The 26,136-nt window shown below is 47.9% G+C and overlaps 1 protein-coding gene and 1 long non-coding RNA gene across 7 annotated transcripts in view; one reads left to right on the top strand and one right to left on the bottom strand.

Annotated features, from left to right (window-relative positions):
- The window catches only part of LOC147018921 (calmodulin-binding transcription activator 1-like), a 754,305-nt gene extending 742,735 nt beyond the window's left edge, over positions 1–11,570 (top strand). For 4 of the 6 annotated variants that reach the window (XM_085899044.1, XM_085899046.1, XM_085899043.1 and 1 more), the window contains 3 exons: positions 7,650–7,724; positions 8,125–8,155; positions 10,068–11,570. In XM_085899044.1, the coding sequence (XP_085755170.1) occupies positions 7,650–7,724; positions 8,125–8,155; positions 10,068–10,172 (211 nt within the window). In that variant the 3' untranslated portion in view covers positions 10,173–11,570. The remainder of the gene's footprint in view (positions 1–7,649; positions 7,725–8,124; positions 8,156–10,067) is intronic. The other 2 variants (XM_085899049.1, XM_085899045.1) reach the window with 1 other exon arrangement.
- The window catches only part of LOC147018924 (uncharacterized), a 51,042-nt gene that overhangs the window by 3,356 nt on the left and 21,550 nt on the right, over positions 1–26,136 (bottom strand). The window contains exon 2 of the long non-coding RNA XR_015062587.1: positions 6,266–6,361. This is a non-coding gene — a long non-coding RNA (uncharacterized LOC147018924). The remainder of the gene's footprint in view (positions 1–6,265; positions 6,362–26,136) is intronic.

Genomic DNA, 26,136 nt, shown 5'->3' on the forward strand with positions numbered 1-26,136 from the left:
TTCTGTGAACGCCTTGTATCCATCGGTAAAAGGTGCTAAATAAATCCAATTATTTTTATTATTATTATTTTATTATTACTCATTGGCCTTAATGAAAGGCTAATTTTCAAATTACTGAACCATAAGTACCACTTCGAGGATATGAGCCTTGGTATTTTCACATAATTATATTTTTGTGTTGTGCGAGGATTTTTAAAATGCCTTTTATGATGTGTGGGGTGGATTGGTTTGGTTCCAGTCAGGCTGCAATGAGCTCCGTTGATTTTGTCACTGCAGCGGAATGATATGCCCAATGGTATTGTAATGGTGCCAGTCTTTCCCTAAGGAGTTAGACCCGTTCTCGCCAGAGAAAATCTCTGCAGAACACCCGATCAGGAGGCAAATTGTGTGTGTGCGTGCAAGAGCTTCGAGCATAGGAAAATGAGCACGGAAAATTGCAGTTATTAAATTATACTGTCCATCAACATCTTGGTATGCTTATATCCACAAATAATTTAATAACGCTGAAGGTGTGATCATGTCCCAAAAGCTACATCAATGAAATGGGAAATAATTAAATAAAGAAATACAGGGAGGGGGCACAATAAAGCAATAACAATTAGGGTGAAAGGAATCATGGTACTGCTTATTCTAGAATGTAGGCAAATGTGATCTCAATGCTCATCTTGGAGCTAAATCATTTCTGGTTCCATGTCTGAGTGGTTGGACATTGGGTCATGCAGTGCCTCCCTCCAGTTCATCAAAGCTAAGTTTTCCAGACACGATCTGTCGTAGCTATCTGTTATCTTTTCGTCCGTGTGTTGCTGGTTATGTTTTAGTCTAATTTTACATGTTTAATCTTACCTTGTTGTGGTGTATTGTCAAATCTGTGTCCCTTTGAGTGTCTGGCCTACTCACCAAGGCCGCAGCAAGTAGGCATGCAAATGCTTTCTATGGTCTGATGTCGCTTGCTTCGTTCTGCTTTCTTTATTTCAAGTGTTGTCCTTTCACGCTCCTGAACATCCTCCTCACTTCAAAAAAGATATCATGGACTCATTCTGCCTGTATTTCTTTCCTTCATTATTTATCAACAAGCATTCATTTTACCCCTTTCTTGATGTCTATCTCCATATATAAAAATTGGGAATCATGAGAAGTGGTCAAAATCTCCTCTTCATGTCCATTAATGGTGTCAAACCCCTTCATGTCAGTACCCTCTCCCTCATCATCTCCGACAAGTCTGCATCCTCCAAACCCCACTGTATCTCCTTGTCCCCCTCTTTAGCATCTTTCCACTTCATGTTCTCCATTTATGCTTCCACCTCACCCACCCTCTCACTGCTTCCCTCTCACCCCACGAACTCACAGCTTCCCCCTCACCCTCCCCTCACTTCTTCCTCTTTTTCATCTTCTCCCTCACCACACCTCCTCCCATCTTCCCCATCGCCCTACCCTTTCCCATCTTTCCCTTGCCCCACCCCATTTCGCCCTCACCCCACACCCTCCCAGCCCCCTCCAACCCCTGGCTACTCTTGTAGTTTCCCCACCCCCTTTCTACATTGCACTCTGCCAACAGTGCCTCCTCCCCTGTCCCTTACTGCATGGACCTCAAACATCCAACATCTCTACTCCAACCTGACCGACCTCTTAATCCATGCCGCTGCCAATAAATAACACTGGTCAACAACAAATTTGTTGTCTGCATTTTTTAAGCTGATTTAGGACGAATCTGATGCGCTGAATCCAAAACTCACATTAGTTTTGTTCAATCAGGTCAAGTTTTTGAGATATGGCCACATGTCGTTTTTTACATTTTTGTTCACATGTACGCATGTGTGGAGCATTTTAGAAGAAGTTGGTGGGGGTAAAATGTCATGTCAAATAATTGTTTTGATTGGAAATAATTATTTTAATGACAAGAAGTATTCAGGTACGATAGTTCTGGGTGATTATGTCGAAAAGGGATCAGTTTGAAGTCATAAAACCTCAAAATCTTCCAAAAATTGGTGAGGCAAAGCATAAAGTTCGTGGATCAAAACTAAAGTTAATGGGGCAGATTTTGTAATAATGTGATACAAAAAGTTGTATTTCTTGAAATAACGAACTCTGAAGAATGTACAATACCTACATGCGCCAATTTATGACATGCGCTTCTGCTCAAGCTTGGAGTGCCACAGTACGAACCCAAAGATTGGAGACTGTTCATTGACAGCAGCAAGCGATCACTGAAATGTGTTCTGCTACACAACGGCAACCAGTTTGCCTCTGTACCCATCGCTCACTCGACTACACTGAAGGAGAAGTATGAAGCGGTGAAGTACGTGCTGGAGAAAATTGGTTATGATCAGCATAAGTGGTTTATTTGTGTTGACCTGAAGATGGTGAACTTTTTGTTGGGACAACAGTCTGGCTTCACCAAGTACCCATGTTTTCTGTGCATGTGGGATAGTAGGGACCGTGCTCAGCATTACACGAAGAAGGACTGGCCTGTGCGGGAGGAATTGGTGCCATGCAAAGAAAGGAACGTCATCAACGACCCTCTGGTGGACAGAGACAGAATACTCTTCCCACCGCTGCACATCAAGCTCGGCTTAATCAAGCAGTTCACCAAGGCTCTGGACAAAGATGGTGACTGCTTCACTTACTTGTGCCAGGCTTTTCCAGGATTGACCATGGAGAAGTTGAAAGCTGGCATCTTTGATGGTTCTCAGATCCGTCAGCTCATCAGAGATCCAGAGTTCAAAAACTCAATGAACGAAGTGGAACTGGAAGCGTGGAAGACATTTGTTTTGGTAGTGAAGAACTTTCTTGGCAACAATAAGGCCAGAAACTATGCAGAACTTGTCAACAACATGCTGACTGCTTTCAGAAACCTGGGCTGCAACATGAGCATCAAGATGCACTACCTATTTTCACATATGAACCGGTTTCCTGAGAACCTGGGTTCAATGAGTGACGAGCAGGGGGAGAGATTCCATCAGGACATGAAGGAGATGGAGACCAGGTATCAGGGTCGCTGGGACGCAGTCATGATGGCTGACTACTGTTGGAATCTGAAGAGAGACCTCCCTGCCGCTGAACATTCCAGGAGTTCGAAGAAACGGAAGTTCAAGCCCTGAAGTTTGAACAGTGGTGACGCAACATGCAATTTACTTGTACTTACCTTTATCAATGCCCACCATTCAGATGACAGTAATCGATGTTTCTATCATGTAATCAATAAATGTTGTTGGCAAAACATTTTTTTTTCTTAAAAACATGTTTAGGATGATATGTGTTGACAAAAATCAGCTGATAATGCCACAAAAATGTAATTGATTTTGTCACAAGATCTGATTTTTTTCAAATCAACTTAGCACAAAAACCTGACCTGATGGAGAGAAACGGATGCCATTTCCTGATTCAGCAGTGCCAGAATACCCTAATTCACTTGTAGAAATCTAGACAACATTCAGAAAGTAAAAAATTGTTGACCAGTGTAATCTGTTTAACAGAATCCTTCCTCCCGCAGAACATTCCTGACTCCTTAGTATCCCTCCCTGGCTATTGGCTCCTCCGGTTTAATAGGTCTGAAGCCCGGTCTGGCAGCGGAGTTTCACTCTAGAGTCTAGACGAAGAACTCCATTTATCACTACCCATGTGCTGCTTTTCCTCCTCCAAACCCCAGGAGTACTTTTGGCTGCGACTTCCTTCCACTCGCACCTTTGTTTGTCTGTTTGTTGCAGTGATAATTGCCTCTTTTACAGTGAAGACTCCATTTACATATTCTCTCTCAGGGAACATGCACCTCTCTCACCAGCCATGACACTGCAACAAAGAACTTTGGTGACTCTGGGCCTGAATCAATCTGTGAACTTTCCAACCCAGATTTCTGCACATGCAAATCTTTCTTCTGTAATTGCTAATGACCAACTTTCCTGATAATGTCTCCTGTTCTTCCTCTGCCCCATTTGGTTCATCTTATCATATACTTGTGAAAGTCAACATCTCTCTGGCTCTTCTCAGAGAGCTGCCTCAGTGCCAGCGAGTCTCACAGTTCACTCAGATAGACCAGCAGGGACAGGAAGCCACAATCTCACTTCAGGGCTGGTCTCTCATATCTGCTGCCCCTGATATTAACTGAGCATGGGAATTCTTCCACAGAAACCTACTCTCACTCTATTATGAGACTAGATCCATCCCACATGGTCTTCGTTTCTCATATCCTTCCTCCCATCCACGATACACTATCCTGCAGTGAGACAGTTAACTTGAAACTTGTCTTCTCTTCCTGGAAAACAAATCTGGCAACCTCAGATTACTCCAGAAAGCCTGTAACAAGTGTGTGTCCACTCTCAGGATGGCCAGGAAACAACATCTAACCAACATCAAAATTAAACTTTCAAACTTGTCTCCCTCCTCTAAAATCTTGTGAGGTCTGTCTCTGGAATATGCTCCCCTTCCATCCCTTCTCTCACCTCAAATGGTACGAGAGCCAACTCTGCTTGTGAGAAGGCTGAATGTCTCAATTCTGTATTGGCTTCCAAATCATGTGTTCCCAACCCCTCGCTCTGTGCCTACAGTGGCACCCAAATTCTCCTCACCTGAGAAAGTGGAGAAGTTCCTGCCAACCCTCAACTCTGATTCTGCAACTGGCCTGGATGGAATCAACACACGTGTTCTAAAAACCTGCTATGCTCTTCTTCATACACATCCTCTTTCTGCTCTGTTCAGCCTATTGTTTGCCCTAGGTCAGCTTCCATCTGCTTGAAAGTCAGCAAACATCACCGTGTTACATAAACTAGAATGGCAATCGGTCGAGAGCATACCTCCACCAGGCTGAACAGTTTACATTTTGTATCCCACCGAAAGGCCGGATCTGGATCCGGACCTGAACCAAAATCTAATCTGCTTGTTCTTGTCACCTAACCAAGTCACCCACCTCGTTTTGTCATAACTCGTCCACAACTTTTTGAAATATTATGCGATGTATCGCTTTCCGCCCCATCTCTCAATGGTGAAGAATCACTGAAAATTTTTTTTTAAATATCGTGTCTGGATCTGGATTCGGATCTTCATCAAAATCGAACCGATTTGTCCTTGTCACACACCCAACCTGTCCACCAAGTTTTGCCTGAATCTGTCCTTAACTTTTTGAGATTCCTGTTCACAGACAGACAGGGGTGAAAACAAGTTCCATCCACCTTTGGTGGCAGAGGTAAAAAGGTTCAAAAACAGATCCCCTTAACTGCAGACCTATCAGCTTAATTCCAATCATCAGCAAAATCATGGAATCCATCATCACAGTTGACATGAAATCCTTCTTTTTCTCCAATGACCTCATCTAAATCCGAACCATCAGCTCGATGTCAGACATGAGATCAGGGTCATCTCTTTACACATATCTCAAACATTATATACCGTCTGGAACCCCACCTTCCTCTCCAAACTCTGCCTATGGAGCCCAGGGCCAACTCCACACATGGCTTCCTGACTTAGTTTACTGTAGTAGCTAACGCATGGCTCTCAATGGGCTTCTCTCATTTCCTCTCCCTGTCAAGGCTGGAGTGCCCCAAGGCAGGGTTCAGGGACCAGTGCTATTCCTAATCTTCTTCAATGATCTATCTGACTCTGAAAAATCCTCTTTATCTCTTTGCTGATGACTTCACCCTCTACCATAATGTTACTCATCCTTCAGATAGGCAAGAAGCAACCTCTTCCCTCTATACAGACCTTATTAGAATCACGAACTGATTAAACATTTGGAATATGTCTTTTAATCCTGACAACTCTCACCCTCTCGCTCTTTCTCTCGAAAAGGACCATCGAGCCAACCCTCCCATCTACTGTATTAACAATCGTCTTCAAGTGGTTCAGTCACTCAAACTTTTGGGTCTCACTCTCAGCCACAATCGTTCTTGGACAAGCCACGTTTCAAAGTTGGCTGACGAGAAAGAAAATTATTTGAAAGACGAGGGTCTTCCTTTGTTTGAGGTACAGGATAATGGTACAGCTTGAGGTGTGCTGGTCACTCCTCTTGCTGAAGCTCATACCTTGATTGACATTCAAGCTGACGCTGTTCCTTGAACTCTCCACTGGGGTTGAATGTCAATTCAAACTCAAACCTCAACTGCACCTTGACTGTACTACACCCCATCTTGCACCTTGACTCTGCTGAGCTCTGTCTTGCAACTTGATTGTGCTGCACCAGACTTGCACCATGACCGACTCAGCACGTTCTGGCGAAGGCTTTTATCGGCTTTGAGCGTGACGTCATTGTGGTTCCTCCTATTGGCTGCACTCTTACCATGTGACCTCCAGGCACATCGAGCGCTGGCCATGAGTGATGTCAAAGGTCAAAGGTCACGTCCCCTCAGGCTCCATTATCCCGACAGCACATGGCCTGGAATAAAATAAAGGGGTCAAGAGGAAAAGTAAACGTATATCCAATAGAAGAAAATATCGGGGGGCTGACAGAAACACCTCGGTCAAATATCCTAACAGTGCTAAATTGGGTAATTATGGGACTACTTATTATTATGACCGATTTGTCAAAAGCAAAAATGCATGTGTCCATTAGATGCAGTGTTTAGTGATGTGTTCTTCATCTGTCTGTGCAAATCTTACCATTAAGAATAGCAACTGATAAAATCCGATTTACAAATTTAATTGACTGTTGTAATTGCATCAGTTTATGATAAGCTCCAAAACAAAAACGAGAAAAAATTATTTTCCAGTCGGGTCCATCCTAATGGCTCTCAGTCTCTGGCCACTAGTCATTGTGCTGTTTCTCTGTTGCAACTGCAGGTCGTTCACCCATGATGCGTTCTCACCTCACTCAATTTGGTGTTCTCACCTCACTCAAGCTATCCACCTTAACAATGTGTTGCTTAAAATATACAGAGCCAATACCCATGTATCTTCATTATTTTCTTGCAATGCAAAACTCTGCACTCGGTCTCCTTCTGCTTATCCCCACTATCCACAACCTTCAGCATTCCAAGTCCCTGATCAACTGAATCTCTTCCTGCCTTTGCTCTCCTCCTTATCTCCTTCCCTTCCCTTGCTACTGGGTCATTCTGAATGACTGTCTCTCTCTCACACTCCTGCATGTTTGTACTAAATAAAAGAATACCACTTCCTGCATTATAATTTACCTTCAAATTAAAAAAAAATTCAATTTTGCAAAAACGATCGACATCTTGATGAGTTTCAGTCAAGTAATCGGGAAAGCAAAGAATAGAATGTGCTTTATTTAAGTTCAGAGTGGTAAAACGACAAGGACTTCAAGATGGGATAACATTTCCTCCGGGATGACATATTGTTCCCCTCTCAATCTACATGGTCCAGCAAGTCACAAAGAAAGGAACATTATTTGCCCACATGGGATTGACTTCATCTGAACAAATATGTTGCCATCTAGTCACACAATGTATGTTCATCAACTGCTTAATTGTTATTAAGTGAGAGATATTGGCAAGCTTGTGATAAAATTGTGAATCTATATCACCATGTTTGTCTGCATACAAAATTTAAACCATTTACTTTCATTATCCCTCCATAAGACTACCTTCATGATCCCCTCCATCCCATTCTTTACCTTCATTATTCCTTCCGTCCCATTCTTTACCTTCATTATTCCTTCCGTCCCACTCTTCCATCAGTTTTTTATTGTCTATTTTTCCTTGCAGGGGGAATTTTCTAACAAAGAATCAGGATCAGGCAGCACGGAAAATCATGCGATTTTTAAGGAGAAGTCGTCACAGGTAAGCATCGAAATTGATTCCATTCATGGTTATCGTGCGGGCAAATGTTCTAGCTCGCCACTTTATTGTATTTGTGAAATCTGATGACAAAGTACCTTCTTTTAAAAAAAAAAGAACCTTTTCACGTGAAGTAATTTGAGTTTTGAAAATGTGAAGCAGGTAAGTGTGCATTTTAATGAGTTTTGTGTCCACACGGAGAATTTCAGGGTTGTTTTTGGTTTGTTTGTTTTTTCCAGCATGATTTTTACTTCTTTTCTTTTTTACGCTCCCTTTATGTTCCTGAGTAAATTCAGATTCACACAATGGTTCTGTATTCATCAATTCGCATAGGAAAGTAGATTTGAGGAAAACCATAGCAGATTACCAAAACCTTTCCACTCTTTCTTCTAACTTTCCAAAGAACAATACTGGAGAGTAGACATTTACGAAGGGTGAGTGCCTTTTTTGGCCAGTTTCCCCGCCCCCTCCCACCCTCACCCCCAACACACTCGCTCTGCCCTTCGCTCGCGTCTCCCTCTCACTGCCACCTGCACATCTCAGCCGCTTGCATGGTGGAATGGCATATTGCGAGTCCCATCCGTCCATCGCAGCCTGCCGCACCCTGCTCGGAAGTGCATAGCGAGAAGTAGGGCCTGCCCCTCAACCATTTGCAGCAAGCTCTCTCTTCCTCTTCCCCTTCCCTCTCTCACCTTCCTCTCTTCTTACCCTGTCCATCCTCAATCCGTTGATTTCCCAAACAGCTAGGGTTCCCCCCCTCCCCTTCCTCCCCTCGGCAGTCTTATTCAGCATGCTCTTGAGGTTATTGAGCATTGCTACAAAGGCATTTCGTGCGAAGCTTCACTTTTCTGACTCTAATTTCACAAGAAATTTTGAGACATTTCCCTGGCACAAGTAAAGAGGAGCAGATGAATGGCAGAGTTTGAATCTACAAGCTCTTTTATTTCAAAATTTTTACATAAGTGAAACCCAAAGTGAAAATCAAAATGAAAATAAATTTCTAAAAGTTAAAAAAAAGAAAACAGAAAATGCTGTTTTGTTTTATTATGTGACACTGCGAGTCAGTTCAACACTGTTGAAGGGGGTGCTAAAGAGTTTGTAGATCGCATAGCCCACCACAGTTTGAAGACCATAGCTGGGGCCTGTACGCAAACACGCATGGCTCCTACCATGGTTCAGTTTGCATGCCTCTGATGCACCTTGTTCGGCCTGCCCTGCAGAACTTGTCCACAGGGCAGCGATACAAGGATATGTCATACACCACTGCTTGTCGTCGGAAACACAAATTATTCTTACATTAATGTATTTTTCCGATCTCTTCGGGTTTGGAAATTGACTGTGAAACTTTTTACACTCATTGATGAGTTTTCTTTTCTGAAAAATATTTTTTTAATTCATTTTACCACGTAAGCATGTCCAAGTGTCTCTATTTACCCATTTGGATGTGGACATAGTGAGTTAATCATATATGCGTGGATCAAATTGTGGGTATTTGTTTGTCAATGGCAAGACCACCACGTGATACCATAATCGCACAGTTATTTTTGTACGCATATCAAACTTGAAAATGGTGGTGGGTCGTTCTTTTTTGGCAATCTCACCACTCATTCAAATCCGAAACCTGCAGGGCTTGAGGCCATCTCGCCTTGGCAGGCGACTTGGTTACCATTGAATCGGTCTGGGAAAAGCTTTGCACAGGTGGCTGGAAAACATCAGGTTCCTTTTCACCCATTTGTTGTCTGCAAGCACTGCTTCAATTCTTCTTCCTTTGTTTTGTTTTTCGAGCATTGATGACCAATTTGAAATCACATGTCACGTCTTGGAGGGTGTTTTTTCAGGATAGATAATAAACAGTGGAATTATGGATGTCAAGTATCACTGATTTCTGCATGAGGAAACACCATGCAGTTAATTGAATCAGATGGGAAATTTTAGATCTTTTAGGCCAGAGTTGATACTCTTTGGAATCTGACGTCATGTTCACCGGTTGAATTTTGCTTGCCTACAATGTCCATTCGATGCCTGTCTACACACAACGTTCAAACCAATGCATGTCGCTCTGCCTGCTTGCAGTCAGTAGTTTTTCAGAATTGGCAAACAGAGGAATAGCTTCAATTTTCATTTTATCACTGTTTTGGTTGTAATGTTGTTCTCTCTTCGGAGGGAGTTGAGATTTGTCACCTGGTGAGTTTGTGATAACACTTGAATCTTTTGACCATTACTTGTAAAGAGTAAGAAACTGATCGTGATTTAACTAACTTTGTATGTTCCCCTGACGAAACCCTTACACTCACCCCTTCCTGCACCCCCACCACCCATCCTTGCTGTCAAACCCTTTTCTTTCAGAATGAGGGAGCTAAAGCAGGAACGCGAAGTGGGAAACTCGTAGATGGGCAGCCCGGAACACTGACACCCTCACGCTCTACCCGGCGCTCCCCCATCTCATGCTAGGCCCCAGGAAACCACACACACATACACCTGTGTGTGCCACGTAATCGTGCCACTCCGTTTACGTACGCAATTGAGAAAAATTGGCTTCCGGACCCTCCCGTTACATGTTTCAAAATCGGTGGCTTCTCATAGCGCTTTATTTTGAGGTTGGTGAACTGTAAAGGTCCTATGTATTACAGAAGCAGAGAGCAAAGGCAATGTCCAGCAGAAGGACTTTTCAAGGATTGGTTTTAACAGAGCGCTGAGCTAATGGGATGAAGCGAGAGCCCTGGCAAGGAACGTGGGTGGTACAGTATGTAACATGTGCAATATGCAGAGCCTGATTGAAAGTTTTGGAGATGTAACTGTGGACATTGAGTGACTTTTCCCTTATGCCCTGGTAGTGTTGTAGACTCTGCTTACTACCTTTTACCCCCTTGGCTGCAAACCCTGCCTTTTCAAGTGTCTGATCCTTGCATGCCAAGGGGCTGGCCCTGCTTTCCTCTCCGGTTGCCAAACCGTGACACCGAAAGCTAAGCTTCTCTCTATGTATTCCGATGCACTTTTGAATATTTTTGGAATGGATGGGGATAGGTGAACGAGCAATGAATGACATTTACTGTTGCTGTGAGATTAATGTGATTTGTAAGGGCAAGGCAAAGCGGACTGATAGAGCGGAACTTCGATTTGTAAGCTCTGGTTGTGAAGGTTGAATGTATAATGGTTATATGTATATATGAAGGATGTATAGAAAGCTTTAAAGAAAACACGTTCTTGCATGAAAAATGCATCCTACAGGCACTGTATAAATTAAAATAAAACTGTTAATATTTTAACTTAAACTAATATATCAAAAATGATATAATTTAGATAGCATGGCTTGGTTGGGACAAAAGCACCTCTTCAGTATGCGAATGCTACCTGCGGGGTTGATAATGCCTGTTAGTGCTTTATTTAGATGCCGCTAGAACGCCTCTTCCCCGTAGCTGGCTCTGGTTAACGACAAAGCCGTTATAAAATACTTAACTGCGACTATTGCCTGCACACAGTGCTGATTATAAAATGACTTGTTAAATTCTGCACTCTCAAATATCTTAATGCATATACATGCATATACATTGCAGTGATGCCTATATTCCATAAAGCTGGAGGAACGATTGACTTTATACATTGCAATGTTGGCTGCTTTTTGGGTTTATTGACCTGATATCGAGCTTTTTTCCATGAAAATGCTATTGTACTTAATCGCTTACGCACTCTCTCACGATCTTGTTTTGTCCTTCGGTGACATTTTGATAAATGGCGTTGTCTTATTTTCTTCAATTCCTTTTTTTCCTCCAAGGGTTGGACCCGCAACATTTTTTTATATTTTTATTACGTTGGAAACATCAGACATGTAAATAAAATAATCAAAATGTGTCGCTCCTGCCACTGGCGTGTTGTTACGTGCATTTACGAACAACTTTCGTTTCAAATTTGGTTGTTAGATTCTCGATTATAATTGAATGCATTGTTTTGGAGCCCTTTTGTGAAACAATCTGTTGATCGATGAAATCTGCAAGATTTCCTCGAGAGAAGGGTGGTTCTTCATCTCCCTGGGAAAGGTATTGTCAGCACAGCAGGACCAATCAAGATCAAGGCTAACGTAATATCAAGGTAATTTGTTCATTTATGTAGCTTGGTAATACATACACTACATTGTTAATGATGCCCAAAGTATGTAAGCTCAATCTAACATTTGATCACATTTAAAAAGTTCATAAAAACGCCAGAATGCCAGCTCGGAATTACGAAATGTGGTTGAAGACGCTGCAGGTAAGAAGTATCAACAAAGTCTTTGGTGATTAAAATATGCCCCCATTGCTTATCAGTTTACATGGAGCAGATCAGTCACTCGGGAATTCTGATGTGCATCCAAAAAAGGGACTTGCGATGTTCACGTGGGTTTGCAAAAGGTGTACATCAGTAGTGTAGGATTTCATGTTCTTTTCAACAAAGCATGGAGTCATACAAATTGAATGCATAAAGCTAAAGCCATCCTTTTACAGCTGAGGAAAAACCATCTCAGTCACAGCCAAACACAGAACTACTGTTTTCAAATAAAGTTTATATACAGTGTGTAACAAAATTCTGGAATCGAAGGTTAATTGTCTATTTTTGTTTTTGTGTAACAATTCTGGAATCAAAAGTTTATATTCTCGCAAATGTTCAAATTGTAATCCGTGGTGTGCTTTGTCGTTATCAACTCGATGTTTTGTAGTTTCAACGACTGCATGCAGTGTATCCAAACTGATATTGTTACATTCCTCTTGAACACATATTTTCAATGCCTCTGTTGTTTGCAGGCGGTTGGCATACACAACAGATTTCAGGGGAAAAAAATTAACCGATGATTCTAGAATGTTGTTCCACCCTGTATATAAACTTTACTTTGAAACATTAGTTCTGTGCTTAGCTGTGGTCATCTCAGGATGGTGTTTCGTATGACCCAGACAGCCTTTCCTTCTCAACAATTTCATTGGAGTGCTTGCTTGAGTGCTTAATCGTGGTGGGTGGAATCGATTCCAACTATGGAATTGAAAGGAATCGAGTGGTGAACCTGAATCAGTCATTTCCAAGTAATTCCAACTTCATTGAAAGAAGTGTTGTTTTTCGGAGAATTTTTTTTTGTCCCGATTGGGCATGTTCTGGTTACTCATGGTCTGGTAACCCCCCAGTGCGCTGCCTTCCCTTTCCCCTCACACTGCCATCCCTTCCCCTCCCCTCATGCTGCCTTTCCTTCCCCTCCCCACACACTGCCTTCTCTTCTCCTCCACTCAAGCTGCCATCCCTTCCCCCACCGCTCCTCACTCCCCCACCGCTCCTCACTCCTCCTTATGTGTGTATGTGTGTGTATATATATATATATATATATATATATATATATATATATATATATATATATATATATATATATATATATATATATATATATATATATATATATATATATATATATATATATATATCCAACGAATGCCAGCCAAATGCAGAACTCCACTCGAACGCCCCAGACTCCAGCTCAAACCGCACGACGCACACCAAATAACTCAACTCCTCCAAAAAACTTTCACTCTGAGGATCACGTCATATTTTTATGAACCTCCCCGAACGGGGTGGGGGCTCGGTGAAACAGACGTCACCGTCCTCCCCGATTGGACAGGGCCTCATGGGGTCCGCCCTTTCTGGGCGGGACCTCGACCAAACCAGGAGCCCCCCCCCCCTCCACGCGTGTGGATTCATCAAGGGGAAGATCCAACGTTGAAAAGGAACGTTTGTAGAAGCGCAAAGGAACGGTGGACTGGACGTTTTTGCCCCGTATACTGTGGCCAGCGAGGCAAGGGTTGCAAGTGCTGGAAGGTACCGTGGTTGGTTGTTGGATGGTCTGTTCGATGATCGTTGGAGGGTTCGTTGGATGGTTTGTTGGATGGTTGTTAGATGTAATAACTTACCTGAAAGGACATCGCAACGCACACCTTTGATTCTCCCACTAGACAAAAGGAAGGGACCTGTCTCACATGTACTTAACGGAATAACTGACTCTTGGGACATCTGTATGTTTGAATGCATATGGTTTCCAGATCCGTAACACTACACCCACCCCCCCTTTTTTTGATAGACTCGACCTGAGTCGTTAATTTTTGTGTGGCATGCAGGTGTAGGTTTTCCACTAGTACGTTTTACCTCCTGATCGCTGAGTGCAACATTTTGAATACATGTCCCAAAAATAAAAAAACCTAGTGCGTTGTGTAACTAAACTAACAGACTCATTCAGACAACTTAACTACATTGCCAGTGCTAAACAAACAACAGGTGGGTTAGGACTATGTACATTTCTAATATTTACACTACCCATGGCTCAGGACCCGTGATTTGAGGAGAGAAAATACAACAAAGACAACATTTGTGGATGGTCAGACGTCTTTAGGGCCTTCAAAGGTCCCTTGTTTGTCGTTGAATTCTTCTTTTTCTTTCTTTCCTTTTTTTCCGGCTGCTGGAGGCAACTCACCCAAACACGGCAGGCCATTTGAACTGGCCTTTATGCAACAAGATCTCCAGGCTGCTCAGTGCAGTCCCCGGTCCATTTAAACTGGCCTTTATGCAACGAGGAGGTATCCGGGCTGCTCAAATGCAGTCCCCAGTAATGCGGCTGCCTGCAGGGCAGTCCTTGCAAATACTTTCAGAGATGGTCCTGGAGCACATGGGGAAGGTTGTGACATGGGAAAGCAAACAAAGGCATGGGCAGGTATGGAGGCAAGGCAAAGGCAGGCAAAGCATGGCATGGCAAACGCAGACCAGGAAAGATGCAGTACAACAGGAGGTCGGCGCACAAAGCTGGCCGGCCTCGGTCTGGTCTCGTGAGGTTGTGGAGGGAGTGCGGTGGTGCCGGCCGGTCTGAAAACGGGCTCCGACCTACCCTATGGTCTCCCCCGCCCCCCCCCCAACCTAACGCCTATGCCTGTCCTTGTACATAACCCACCCCATTCGTTTGAAACAAACACAACGGAATTGACTTTTTTTTTATAATTGTATAATTACGCGTGTCCCTAACCCCTTTATTGGCCTTGTTCGGCTAACCTGTCAAAACTGACTACTCCCAATCCCTAAGATCCCTTTTTGAGGGGATTAAGGAAGAGACAAGTAAATCTGTCTCGAGGCCCAATGCAGCCTCAGAATAACTCCCACAGGTTTCAGAAACTACCAAGGTGGGTCCAGCGGCCGACGAACAGCGAAGGGATGGATGGTGCGAAGGGGTACACGTTTCCTATCTGTCCTACAATTTATTAAACTTTAATCTATCCCCGGGGATTTTCAACACGCCTGTCTCTTTAAACGACTGGTTCGAGCAACCACGATTCCCATCACCTGTGTTGGTGTTCGTTATTAATTTGGGCCTGGCCCGCAAATTTTCACTCGTGCTCTTGCACAATTTCGTGGCTGGGCAGCGTGGCTCCATTGGCAGGGATACCCAACTGCCGAACTCAAACTTCGACACCCCCGGGTCGCTGAGGCTGTCTCCGAGTCTACCTACTCCCTATGAATGTGGGGGATGCCCTTCCTGGCATCTTCCCCGTCGATGCCCTCGTGGCATTTTGTTGCTCCGGGTCCCGTTTCCATAGGCGACCCGTGCCCATTACACTAACTCGGTCTCTTGGACCCATGGCCTACTCTGGCCGACTACTTCGGTGCCCGGGGTGCCCTCTACTCAGTACGCATATTTCCACAGCCACGCTCCCAGCCGGTCAATAGACTCCTGCACCCTTCAAAAGGTTTCATGCCTTCATTCGACACCAACAACAAACCGACATCCGTTTTGGTTAATTTAAGGAACCCACTAACTAACATTACACGAACCCCGGGTTCCCTTGGGTGGGATTCACTCCTCCCCCCAATCATTCGATCGCACCATGCATTCCACATTCACTCCACTCACACTCGGGCCCGCTGACCCACGTTCACTCACCGTATATTATTCTCTTTTCAATTTACACCAACACTGACGCTAACTACATTCCCCGAACTAAGCTCGTGCTCCCCGCCATCCCTTACTCAATTGCATGTTCCATTTAACTCGACGTACCTAATCTACATCCCCACTACACATACCATGTCTGTCCATGTCTCCAATCCATTTCTAAATTCGAAACTAAAATTCCCCTGACTGATTTTACCAGGCCCCATGGAGGACTGCTCAATCCCCATGAGGGCGGTCTATCTATCGCTAAACCCTTCCCCAAACTAGTGCTCCTTTGCCCAGGACGAGGATGTTCGCTACATCCTGGCCGGGGATCGGGTACTCGTGCAAAGGCTCGATAGGCCTTGCAATCGCCAGGGCGGTGGTTTGCAACTCGCTCGTCCCCTTCCGTTGGCCGATAATTTAAAGCATAACGTCGCCATGTTGATCGCGCCAAGCGCTCGCTTTCAAGCCATCCGCCATGTGAGCCATCGTGCGTTACTCACCTGGCCTTCGTGCCGCGCGATCCCCGGTGATATGTGTATATGGAAAGTGTGTTGTCAGACTGGAAGAACTCAAGGCGGAGGTCTACCAAAACTTGGCAGCCAACTACAACAGGCCGGAGTGGTTTGCAGAATGGGCCATCGCCTCTCCACTTAACACCAATGTCAACCACCTCAACACTTGGCTCATGAATGAGTTCCCCGGAGAAGACAAACAGTACAAGTTGGTGGACAGTGCCATGAGCGACGAGGAAGCGGAGACCTACCCTGTGGAGTTCCTCAACTCCCTCGAGCTAACAGGCATGCCAACACACCGACTTAAACTGAAGGTCGGCTCCCCCATCATGGTACTAAGGTCCCTGGAGCCACCGAAAACCACCAATGGCACCCGGTGCACAGTCACAAGACTGCACGAGAACGTGATCAAGGCAAACATCTCCTGCGGCCCTCACAAAGGTCAAGTTGTCCTCATCCCTAGGATACCACTGATGCCTTCTGATGCTGAACTGACATTCCAGTTACGCAGGCTACAGTTCCCCATTAAGCCTTGCTTTGCCATGACGGTGAACAAGTCACAGGGCCAGACTTTCAAGGCCATAGGGGTTGACGTCTCTGCAAGCTGCTTCTCCCATGAAATGTTTTATGTGGCAGCATCTCGCACTGGCAACTCTGCAAACCTCAGCATCATGGCTCCCAACAATCAGACCAGAAATGTAGTGTACCAAGAGGCACTGCATTAATCACACGAGAAGTTGAGTCTGTTTGTTGTGGTTGACATATTGTTGTTATACATACATATTGTTGTGGTTGACGAAATTCGCAAACCACCATTCAGGTCCCTTCGGTGAGATATCTCTGTAAGTATATGTGTAGTTAGGCCCAAACCCGTTGTTTCGAGGGAATAAATGTCATTCATTCGGGCTGCGACCCTTCTAGATAGCCGTTTTTCTTTTACTATCTTTATTTTGGACCAGCCGCCATTACTACCACCACCACCCACGTCTCAACAGCCATCACACAACAACCACCAGCCGCAACGCCGCTTCACAACAACAACAACGCCAACAGCCACGACCTTTACCGTCACATCTCGCTCTCGCAACCATCGCATCCGCCATTTCCGCGCCGCTTGTGGGCGCCAATCCTGGACTCGTGCAGGACGCGCACCGAGCAGCGGGTGCAAAGGCGCCGGCCTTTCCGAAGAAATCGGATCAAAAACGACTCACGCCCACTTCTGTTCCGTCCTATTGGCGAGCGTGGGGCGATTTGGCCCCGCCTCCAGGTGCGTCGGAGTGTGGTCGCTATATGCAGATTCGTGGATCAAAAAGCATTCATGCCCACTTTTCCTCTGTCCAATAGGGAGCCAGCCGGAGGTGAAGTGTCAGAGGTAAAGGGTCGAAGGCGAAGGAGCAAGGCCCCGGGGGCTATAAAGGGCTGCGTTCGCTCGCCAAACAAGGCAGTTCGGAGTCGGTGGAGTTGGGAAGAGCCAGTCAGGAGAGGAGTCGGAGAAGGCGGTTGGACGGAGCTGTGGAGAGTTGGAGAGGTGGCGGCGGCGAAGGCGGTCGAGGGGGTGCTCGTGTCAGAGTCGGGGAGCTGCGGAGGGAGAGGCCGGCAACGCGACCGAGGTCGTGGTGGAGACGCTCGTCGCGGGACCCGAGACAGTGTGATATCCTCCTTCCCCCGAGCATCAACAACCCCCTCCTGTTTCCCCCCCGCGCTGAGATAGTGCGAGAAGGGGGCCCCGTTCCCACCCCATTCCAGACACTGTCCGCGAGGCCCGCGGAGTCGGGGCGCCACCACCATTTTGCAGCTCATCATCAGACGGGTAGGCCCGACGCGGTCTCGGCCCCAGACCGTCTGCCCCCTTCATAGTGGAGGGTGGTCCCTTTTTCTTTTGCTTTGGGTATATGTGTTGTCGGCGCCGTCTGTGAAGTAAAACTGTATAAGTGTTGCCGTGTGCTCGGTAGTCGGTTAGCTCTGCATTGTGTTTTGCTTTTACATTTGCTTTTTGTGTATTATTGTGTGTTTCTTCTTCTTCTTTTACATTTGCTTTTGGTGTAATTGTATATGTGTGCTTTCCGTTCATCGCGAAATAAATGTGCTTTATGTTGAACTGTTTTCCCGTTTCGCTTCGTTCCTTTATTGAATCTTTTCCTTTATTGAATCTCCATCTTACTTCACGTAAAGGGTTGGTCATGGGCTAAAACGCCCGATAATTAATCGAGCCGTCGAGGCCGACGATAACACCGCTCGGTTATCCCGATAGTACGGAACGGGTCGCTTAAAGTGGCCCGTGTCCGAAGTCGACCTGCGGCGAGGTGCGATCGCCCGGTCTACCCTCCGTGTGGGTACTTAGGTAGGTCGAATTTGGCGAGCAACCCTATCCCACGCGGGGGCCGATTGGCACGATCGTGGTGAGGCCGAAAGGTCCACCCGTGACTAGTTCCCGGCGTTAGTCCGAGAGGGTCACGACGGGATTGTCCGTCCGGTGGGCGACATGCCGCGATTCGAGTTACGTGGCCGTCCGCACGCCGGCGGGCGCGAATCCGCAACACTGGTGTCAGGTCGTGCGATATAAACTCATCGCCCTCCTCGCGGCACTGGTATAGGAGAACGGGAAAACGGGCTCTCCTGTCTCCAGCTAAATTCACGGGAATCGGTCCAGGGGTGAGAGGAGCGACCCCCGATTCCCTCCAAATTACGAGCGAGCTAAATTAACCCTTTACGAGAAATAAGATGGCGTCTCAAGGCGAGCGGGAGCCGGGGGTATTAGAAATGGATGTAGAATGTGTAGAATCCATGGTCCAGGATGGAAACCCCGTGCAGGAAATGTTGGTTGTGCAGGAACACGAACTCGTCCAACTGAACCCAGAGCCCGAAATAGGTGCGGCGGCGTCCGCGGTGTATGACACCTCCCCACCCCCCCTCCGCCAAAACCTCCCGATCCTAGCCGAATCGGCTCACCCAAGCGCACCCGACATGGCCCAGCTATTCGCCATGCTGGCGGCAATGACAGCGAGGATGGATACAAACACAAATGAAATGAAAAACGAAATAAAAGGCATGAACAAGCAAATGAACGAAATTAAAACGAAAATGGAAACAAACGCACTCGAAATGAAAAAGCTGCGGGGTGAGACGCAGAACATGGGCCAAAGCCTGCAGGCGGGCATGAAGGCAGTGGCCAGGGAGCTCAAAATGGCGACTCCACGTGTGGGAGCGAACGAGCTGGGAGGGAGTGCAACGGCTGTCGGGCCCGCGGTGGAGGCGGGTAAGGAAAAAATAATTCGGGAGACAAGAGACGAGGTGAAAGTAATTGGGAGGGAGAGAAAAGAACAATTAATACGGAAAGCAAGGATGAGGTACGCGGAGATCGTGAAAGAGCAAGGAGTGAAAAACAGGGAAGGACGGGAGCGACTTAAGGAGAAAGCAAGGTTGACCTACATAAAGATAAGGGAAAGACGCCAGAAAGAAGCAGAGACCAATAGACACGAGGAGACGACAGAAAGAATAAAATGTATAGAGACACGGGAGATAGAGGGTGAATTGGACAAGGTTAGTGACGCACACACACACACACACACGGAGGTGGTGGAGGATAATGGGGGTGAGCTGGCGGACTGGGTAGAGACCCAGTGCGAGCAGCTGGATGGCCTCCTCCAGGAACGAGGGGAGGGAGTATGCCCCCTTGAGGCGAGTCACGACCAAGTGGATTCGGTCGTGCTTTGCGAGGTTGAGGGGACGAGTGCTATGGACAGGTGTACGGAGAGCTTGGGGGGTATAGAGGCCCCGGAGACCCTTGTGGGGACAGGAATCCCCAGTGTGGTTGTCCCGTTGTGTGTGGTGTCGAGGTGTGTGTTCACGAGTGTGGCGAAATGCGTGCTGCAACGCACGCATAGCGCGGGTCCAAGGGCGTGTGTGAGAGCGACCGGGTGGGTGACAAAGACCCCGTGTGTGGAAGCGACCCCGTGTGTGAGTGGTGTGGTGGTAAGTGTGCAGAAGGGCGTGCTTCCCAGCACGCCGTGTGTGGATGAGGCACCGCGGATGAGTGCCCCCGCGTGTGTGAGTGAGGCACGGTGTATGAGTGAGGCACCGCGGATGAGTGCCCCCGCGTGTGTGAGTCGTATGGTTTGTGTGAGGGAAATGGCACGAGTGAGTGAAAGGCCGCGAGTGAGTGGAGCCACGTGTGCGAGGGAGGTGGCATGCGTGAGTGAAACGGCCAGTATGAATGGAGCACCACGTGTGAGTGGTATGGGTCGTGTGAGGGAAATGGCATGCGTGAGTGAGCGGCCGAGTGTGAGAGAGACAGCGTGTGCAAGGTCGCTATGTGTAAGGGAGATGTCGGTCGGCATGTGTGAACATGCAGCCGCGTCTCCCAGGGTGAATGTGATGGAATGGACTGTGAGCGTCGTTACACGCAGGAATGCGTGTGTTGAATGGAGACGACGACGGCGACAGAGGAACGAAAGCCGAGTAGCGGCTGTAGTTGTTTCGGGGACCGTGCCGGGTTCACCCAGCAGTGAGCACGAGGTCCGTGCTGTGCAACGCATGAGGCCCCCACGTGCTCGCTTGCGAGAGTGAAGTCCCGGTCCGGAAACGCCAGCGGTGGATTTGCCGATCCCGCGGACGGACAAAGTTTAGGCAGGATTACGGATTTGGACCGGACGGGTTCTCCACGCGATCGTGTGTGTTAAGCTCCAACGGGCAAAGCACATGTGTTCGCGTGGGGAACCCCTCGAGACGTGGGGCTTGTGTTTTTTTTTATGCGCACGGTGACGTCATGGCTGCACGTGGGGTTGGAATCCGGCAGGAGGGGTATCCCTGCCGGATGGTACCGTCCAAGGAGGGACGAGGTACACGTGCAGCTGCATGACGTCACGGGCAGGTGCAAAGTGCGCGAGCTGTGAGTTGCCGCGCTGGTGATGCGCATGTAAAAAAAAACAAAAAAAAAAACAAGCCTCACTTTCAGGTGCACAGGATTCCCGGGCAAGGGGTGGAAGACCCCCTTACCCTGGGCACAGGATGGAAACTAGTTAGGGGGAAGGGTTAGCTTAGTTAGACCGACTTCATGGGGCAGGGGTAAGTCCTCATGGAGTCCGTGGAATGGATTAGTTAGGGGGATTGTAGCCAGATTTAGGTTGGGAAATAAAATGATTTTTTGAGTTAGAAGACAGTGACAGACTTGTGGATGTGTAGTGGGGACGTAGCTTAGCTACGTAGTGTTAAATGGAACGTGCTGTAGTATAAGGGACGACGTGGGAGCACGAGTTAGTTAGGGGAGGTAGTTAGAAGGATGGCAGAGTTCAGCGGTGTGTGTGTTGAAGAGTTGTGAGGTGAGTACATGATGAGTGAGTGAGGCCAGCGGGTCTGTGTGAATGGAGCGAATAGGGAATGCACGGTGCGATGAGTGATTGGGGGGAGGAGTGACTCCCGCCCAAGGGACCCCGGGGTCAGTGTAGATTGAGTTAGGGGATTAGTAAAATTTAAAAATGGAGGTCGTTTTGTTGTTGGTGGGAGTGTAGGCTCGAAACCCATTTGGAGGGGTGCAGGAGCCCTGTTGACGGGCTGGGAGCGTGGCTGCGAAAGGTGAGTATCGCTGAGTGGGTACCCCGGGCACCAGGCTAGTCGGCCGTGGTAGGCCAAGGGCCCATGGGGGGCCGGGATAGCGTAGTGGGCACGGGTGCGCCTGCTTGGTGCGGGGGCCCGGGGCGCCATTAGCCGCGTGGGCAGTGTTGTGGGCACGGGTGACCCTCGGAAAGGGGCCTGGGAAGCCAGCCTGCCACGTGTGCGTTTCAGGGGAGGTGCCATGGGGGGCACTCCCCGGTGTTAGGGAGCTGGTAGGCTCGGAGGCAGTGTAGTGCCCGGGGGTGCCATAGCGGGAGATTCGGCAGAGGGTCGTGCCTGCCAAAGGGAGCCACGTTTCCCAGCCATGAGACCGTGTGAGGGCACGGAGAGAAAATTGGGGGGCGAGGCCCGAAATTGTGAGGACACCAACACAGGCAACGGGAATCTGGGTTGTTAGAACCAATAGTTTAAGTGAGAGGCGCTTGTTGAAAGCCCCAGGGTAGTTTAACAGTTAAATGGTTAGGGTAGATTAGGAGATGCACCCCTCCGCACCATCCATCCCCTCGCTCTCGTTGTGGGCCGCTGGACCCACTTTGGTTATAGATCGTGGAAGTCTGGGGAGGCCATCCTGAGGCTTCGTTGGGCCTCGACACAGGACGCTAGCTCTCCCTTATTCCCCTCCGGGAAGGGAACGTAGGGGTTGGGAGTAGGCTAGGTGACAGGATAGGTTAGCCGAACAAAGACGATAAAGGGGGTTAGGGGACGATTTATAGTGGGGAAGTAAAAATAAAAAAATAAGTTGGGGCTAAATTGGGGTTTGACAAATTAAGGGAGTGGGTATAGACAGTGACAGGCAAAGGCGATAGGTTGGGAGGGAGACCGTAGGGTAGGTCCGAGCCCGCCTTCCGAGTGGCCAGCACCACCGCACTCCCTCCACCATCCTCCACTGAACGGCAAAGGCTGGCCAGCTTCATCTGCTGGCTGCGTTGCTGCAAGGCAAAGGCCGGCCCACTTCATCGGCAGCTGTTGTTTTGCTGCAAGGCCTGTGCCGGCTGGATCGTCTGCAGCTGCTGTGCTGCAAGGCCTGTGCCGGTCGGATTGTCTGCAGCTGCTGTGCTGCAAGGCCTGTGCCGGCCGGATCGTCTGCAGCTGTTTTCTGCAAGGCCTGTGCCATCGGCTGGCCGTGTTTTGCTTCAAGGCCTGTGCCGGCCACTTCATCTGCTGGCTGTGTTGCTGCAAGGCCTGTGCCGGCTCACTTCATCTGCCGGCTGGCTGTTTTTCTTCAAGGCCTGTGCCGGCCAGTTCGTCTGCCGGCTGTGTTTGCCTGCAGCGGCCTTCTTCTGCGGGCTGTGTTTGCCTGCTACCTTTGCCATGCCATGCCCACTGCCCCTGTTCACCAGCCCCGTTCAATTTTTGCCCCCCCCCCCCTGTTCATTGCCATGTGCGCCAGGATCAGAAAGCAACAGTTTGCAAGCTGCAAGAACTGCCCTGTTGGCAGCTACAACACGGGCCTGCAGTGGCGGCCCGTGCACCGTGTTTGCATCCATCCATTCGTTGTGCTCATTGCGTGTGCCACTTGAGCTGGCACGGAGACTGCGTTTGTGCAGCCCATGCAACGTTGTGGTTCACTGCGTTCATTTCAAAAGGGAAGGCCTTGGACTGCGAGTGAGCAGCCGGCCATGTTCCCTGTCACCTGCATTATTTGAGTCAGAGACTGCATGCGAGCAGCCTGGCTCCCTGCTAACTGCTTTCTTTTTGCAGAGTCCATTGATCCTGGGCCATGGTTTAGTGTAAAATTTGTAAGTTAAGGTTAAGATGTACTGTACATATGAGTGCGCCCCCGGCATGTCTGTCTTAGCGCCGGCAATTTTATTTAAGTCGTCCGTGTGAGTGAGTTTGTTTAGGTAGTTACTCAGCCCTCAGGTTATTTATTTTGGGGACACGAATACCATGAATGTCGCACTCAGGGATCCGTAGGTAAAATGTACTAGGGGAGAACTACACATGATGGCACACGAAAATTTGACAACTCGGGACGAGTCTGTAAGAAGGGGAGGGGGTGGTGTTGTGGTTGACGAAATTCGCAAACCACCATTCAGGTCCCTTAGGTGAGATATCTCTGTAAGTATATGTGTAGTTAGGCCCAAACCCGTTGTTTCGAGGGAATAAATGTCATTCATTCGGGCTGCGACCCTTCTAGATAGCCGTTTTTCTTTTACTATCTTTATTTTGGACCAGCCGCCATTACTACCACCACCAACCACGTCTCAACAACCATCACACAACAACCACCAGCCGCAACGCCGCTTCACAACAACAACAACGCCAACAGCCACGACCTTTACCGTCACATCTCGCTCTCGCAACCATCGCATCACCGCCATTTCCGCGCCGCTTGTGGGCGCCGATCCTGGACTCGTGCAGGGCGCGCACCGAGCAGCGGGTGCAAAGGCGCCGGCCTTTCCGAATAAATCGGATCAAAAACGACTCACGCCCACTTCTGTTCCGTCCTATCGGCGAGCGTGGGGCGATTTGGCCCCGCCTCCAGGTGCGTCGGAGTGTGGTCGCTATATGCAGATTCGTGGATCAAAAAGCATTCACGCCCACTTTTCCTCTGTCCAATGGGGAGCCAGCCGGAGGTGAAGGGTCAGAGGTAAAGGGTCGAAGGCGAAGGAGCGAGGCCCCGGGGGCTATAAAGGGCTGCGTTCGCTCGCCAAACAAGGCAGTTCGGAGTCGGTGGAGTTGGGAAGAGCCAGTCAGGAGAGGAGTCGGAGAAGGCGGTTGGACGGAGCTGTGGAGAGTTGGAGAGGTGGCAGCGGCGAAGGCGGTCGAGGGGGTGCTCGTGTCAGAGTCGGGGAGCTGCGGAGGGGAGAGGCCGGCAACGCGACCGAGGTCATGGTGGAGACGCTCGTCGCGGGACCCGAGACAGGGAGATATCCTCCCCCCGAGCATCAACAACCCCCTCCTGTTTCCCCCCGCGCTGAGATAGTGCGAGAAGGGGGCCCCGTTCCCACCCCATTCCAGACACTGTCCGCGAGGCCCGCGGAGTCGGGGCGCCACCGCCATTTTGCGGCTCATCATCAGACGGGTAGGCCCGACGCGGTCTCGGCCCCAGACCGTCTGCCCCCTTTATAGTGGAGGGTGGTCCCTTTTTCTTTTGCTTTGGGTATATGTGTTGTCGGCGCCGTCTGTGAAGTAAAACTGTATAAGTGTTGCCGTGTGCTCGGTAGTCGGTTAGCTCTGCATTGTGTTTTGCTTTTACATTTGCTTTTTGTGTATTATTGTGTGTTTCTTCTTCTTCTTTTACAGTTGCTTTTGGTGTAATTGTATATGTGTGCTTTCCGTTCATCGCGAATTAAATGTGCTTTATGTTGAACTGTTTTCCCGTTTCGCTTCGTCTTTTCCTTTATTGAATCTCCATCTTACTTCACGTAAAGGGTTGGTCGTGGGCTAAAACGCCCGATAATTAATCGAACCGTCGAGGCCGACGATAACACCGCTCGGTTATCCCGATAGTACGGAACGGGTCGCTTAAAGTGGCCCGTGTCCGAAGTCGACCTGCGGCGAGATGCGATCGCCCGGTCTACCCTCCGTGTGGGTACTTAGGCAGGTCGAATTTGGCGAGCAACCCTATCCCACGCGGGGGCCGATTGGCACGATCGTGGTGAGGCCGAAAGGTCCACCCGTGACTAGTTCCCGGCGTTAGTCCGAGAGGGTCACGACGGGATTGTCCGTCCGGTGGGCGACGTGCCGCGATTCGAGTTACGTGGCCGTCCGCACGCCGGCGGGCGCGAATCCGCAATAATATATACATACATCCATACATATATATATATCCCCCAGGCGTAGTGGCGTGCGCCTGTTATCCGGCTGCTCGGAGGCTTGGGTTGGAGGATCGCTTGAGGACGGAAGCTCTGCTCTGCGCTAGGCTGTGCTATGAGAGGGTGTCGGGCAGCCCGGAATCATGCTGAAACCCAATCCTTATCCCTGTGTCGTTAGAGGCGACCAGGGTTGCGTCAGGAAGGGCATCTGGCGTAAAACCTATGCCAAATCAGTGTGCAGATCATAACGGATGATCCGCTGTGGCGACCCCCAACGGGAGCAGCCGAAAGAAGAAGAAGAAGATATATATGCATGTATATATATTTATATATATATATATATATATATATATATATATATATATATATATATATATATATATATATATATATATACTTCTTCTTTCGGCTGCTCCCGTTTGGGGTTGCCACATCAGATCATCCGTATGATCCGCATAGTGATTTGGCACATGTTTTACGCCGGATGCCGTGTATATATATATATATATATATATATATATATATATATATATATATATATATATATGTATATATATATATATATATATATATATATATATATATATATATATATATATATA

The sequence above is a fragment of the Eptatretus burgeri genome, chromosome 10 (genome assembly GCF_056783735.1).
Source record: "Eptatretus burgeri isolate ZD-2024b chromosome 10, Ebu_testis_v1, whole genome shotgun sequence".
Taxonomy (NCBI): Eukaryota; Metazoa; Chordata; class Myxini; order Myxiniformes; family Myxinidae; genus Eptatretus; species Eptatretus burgeri.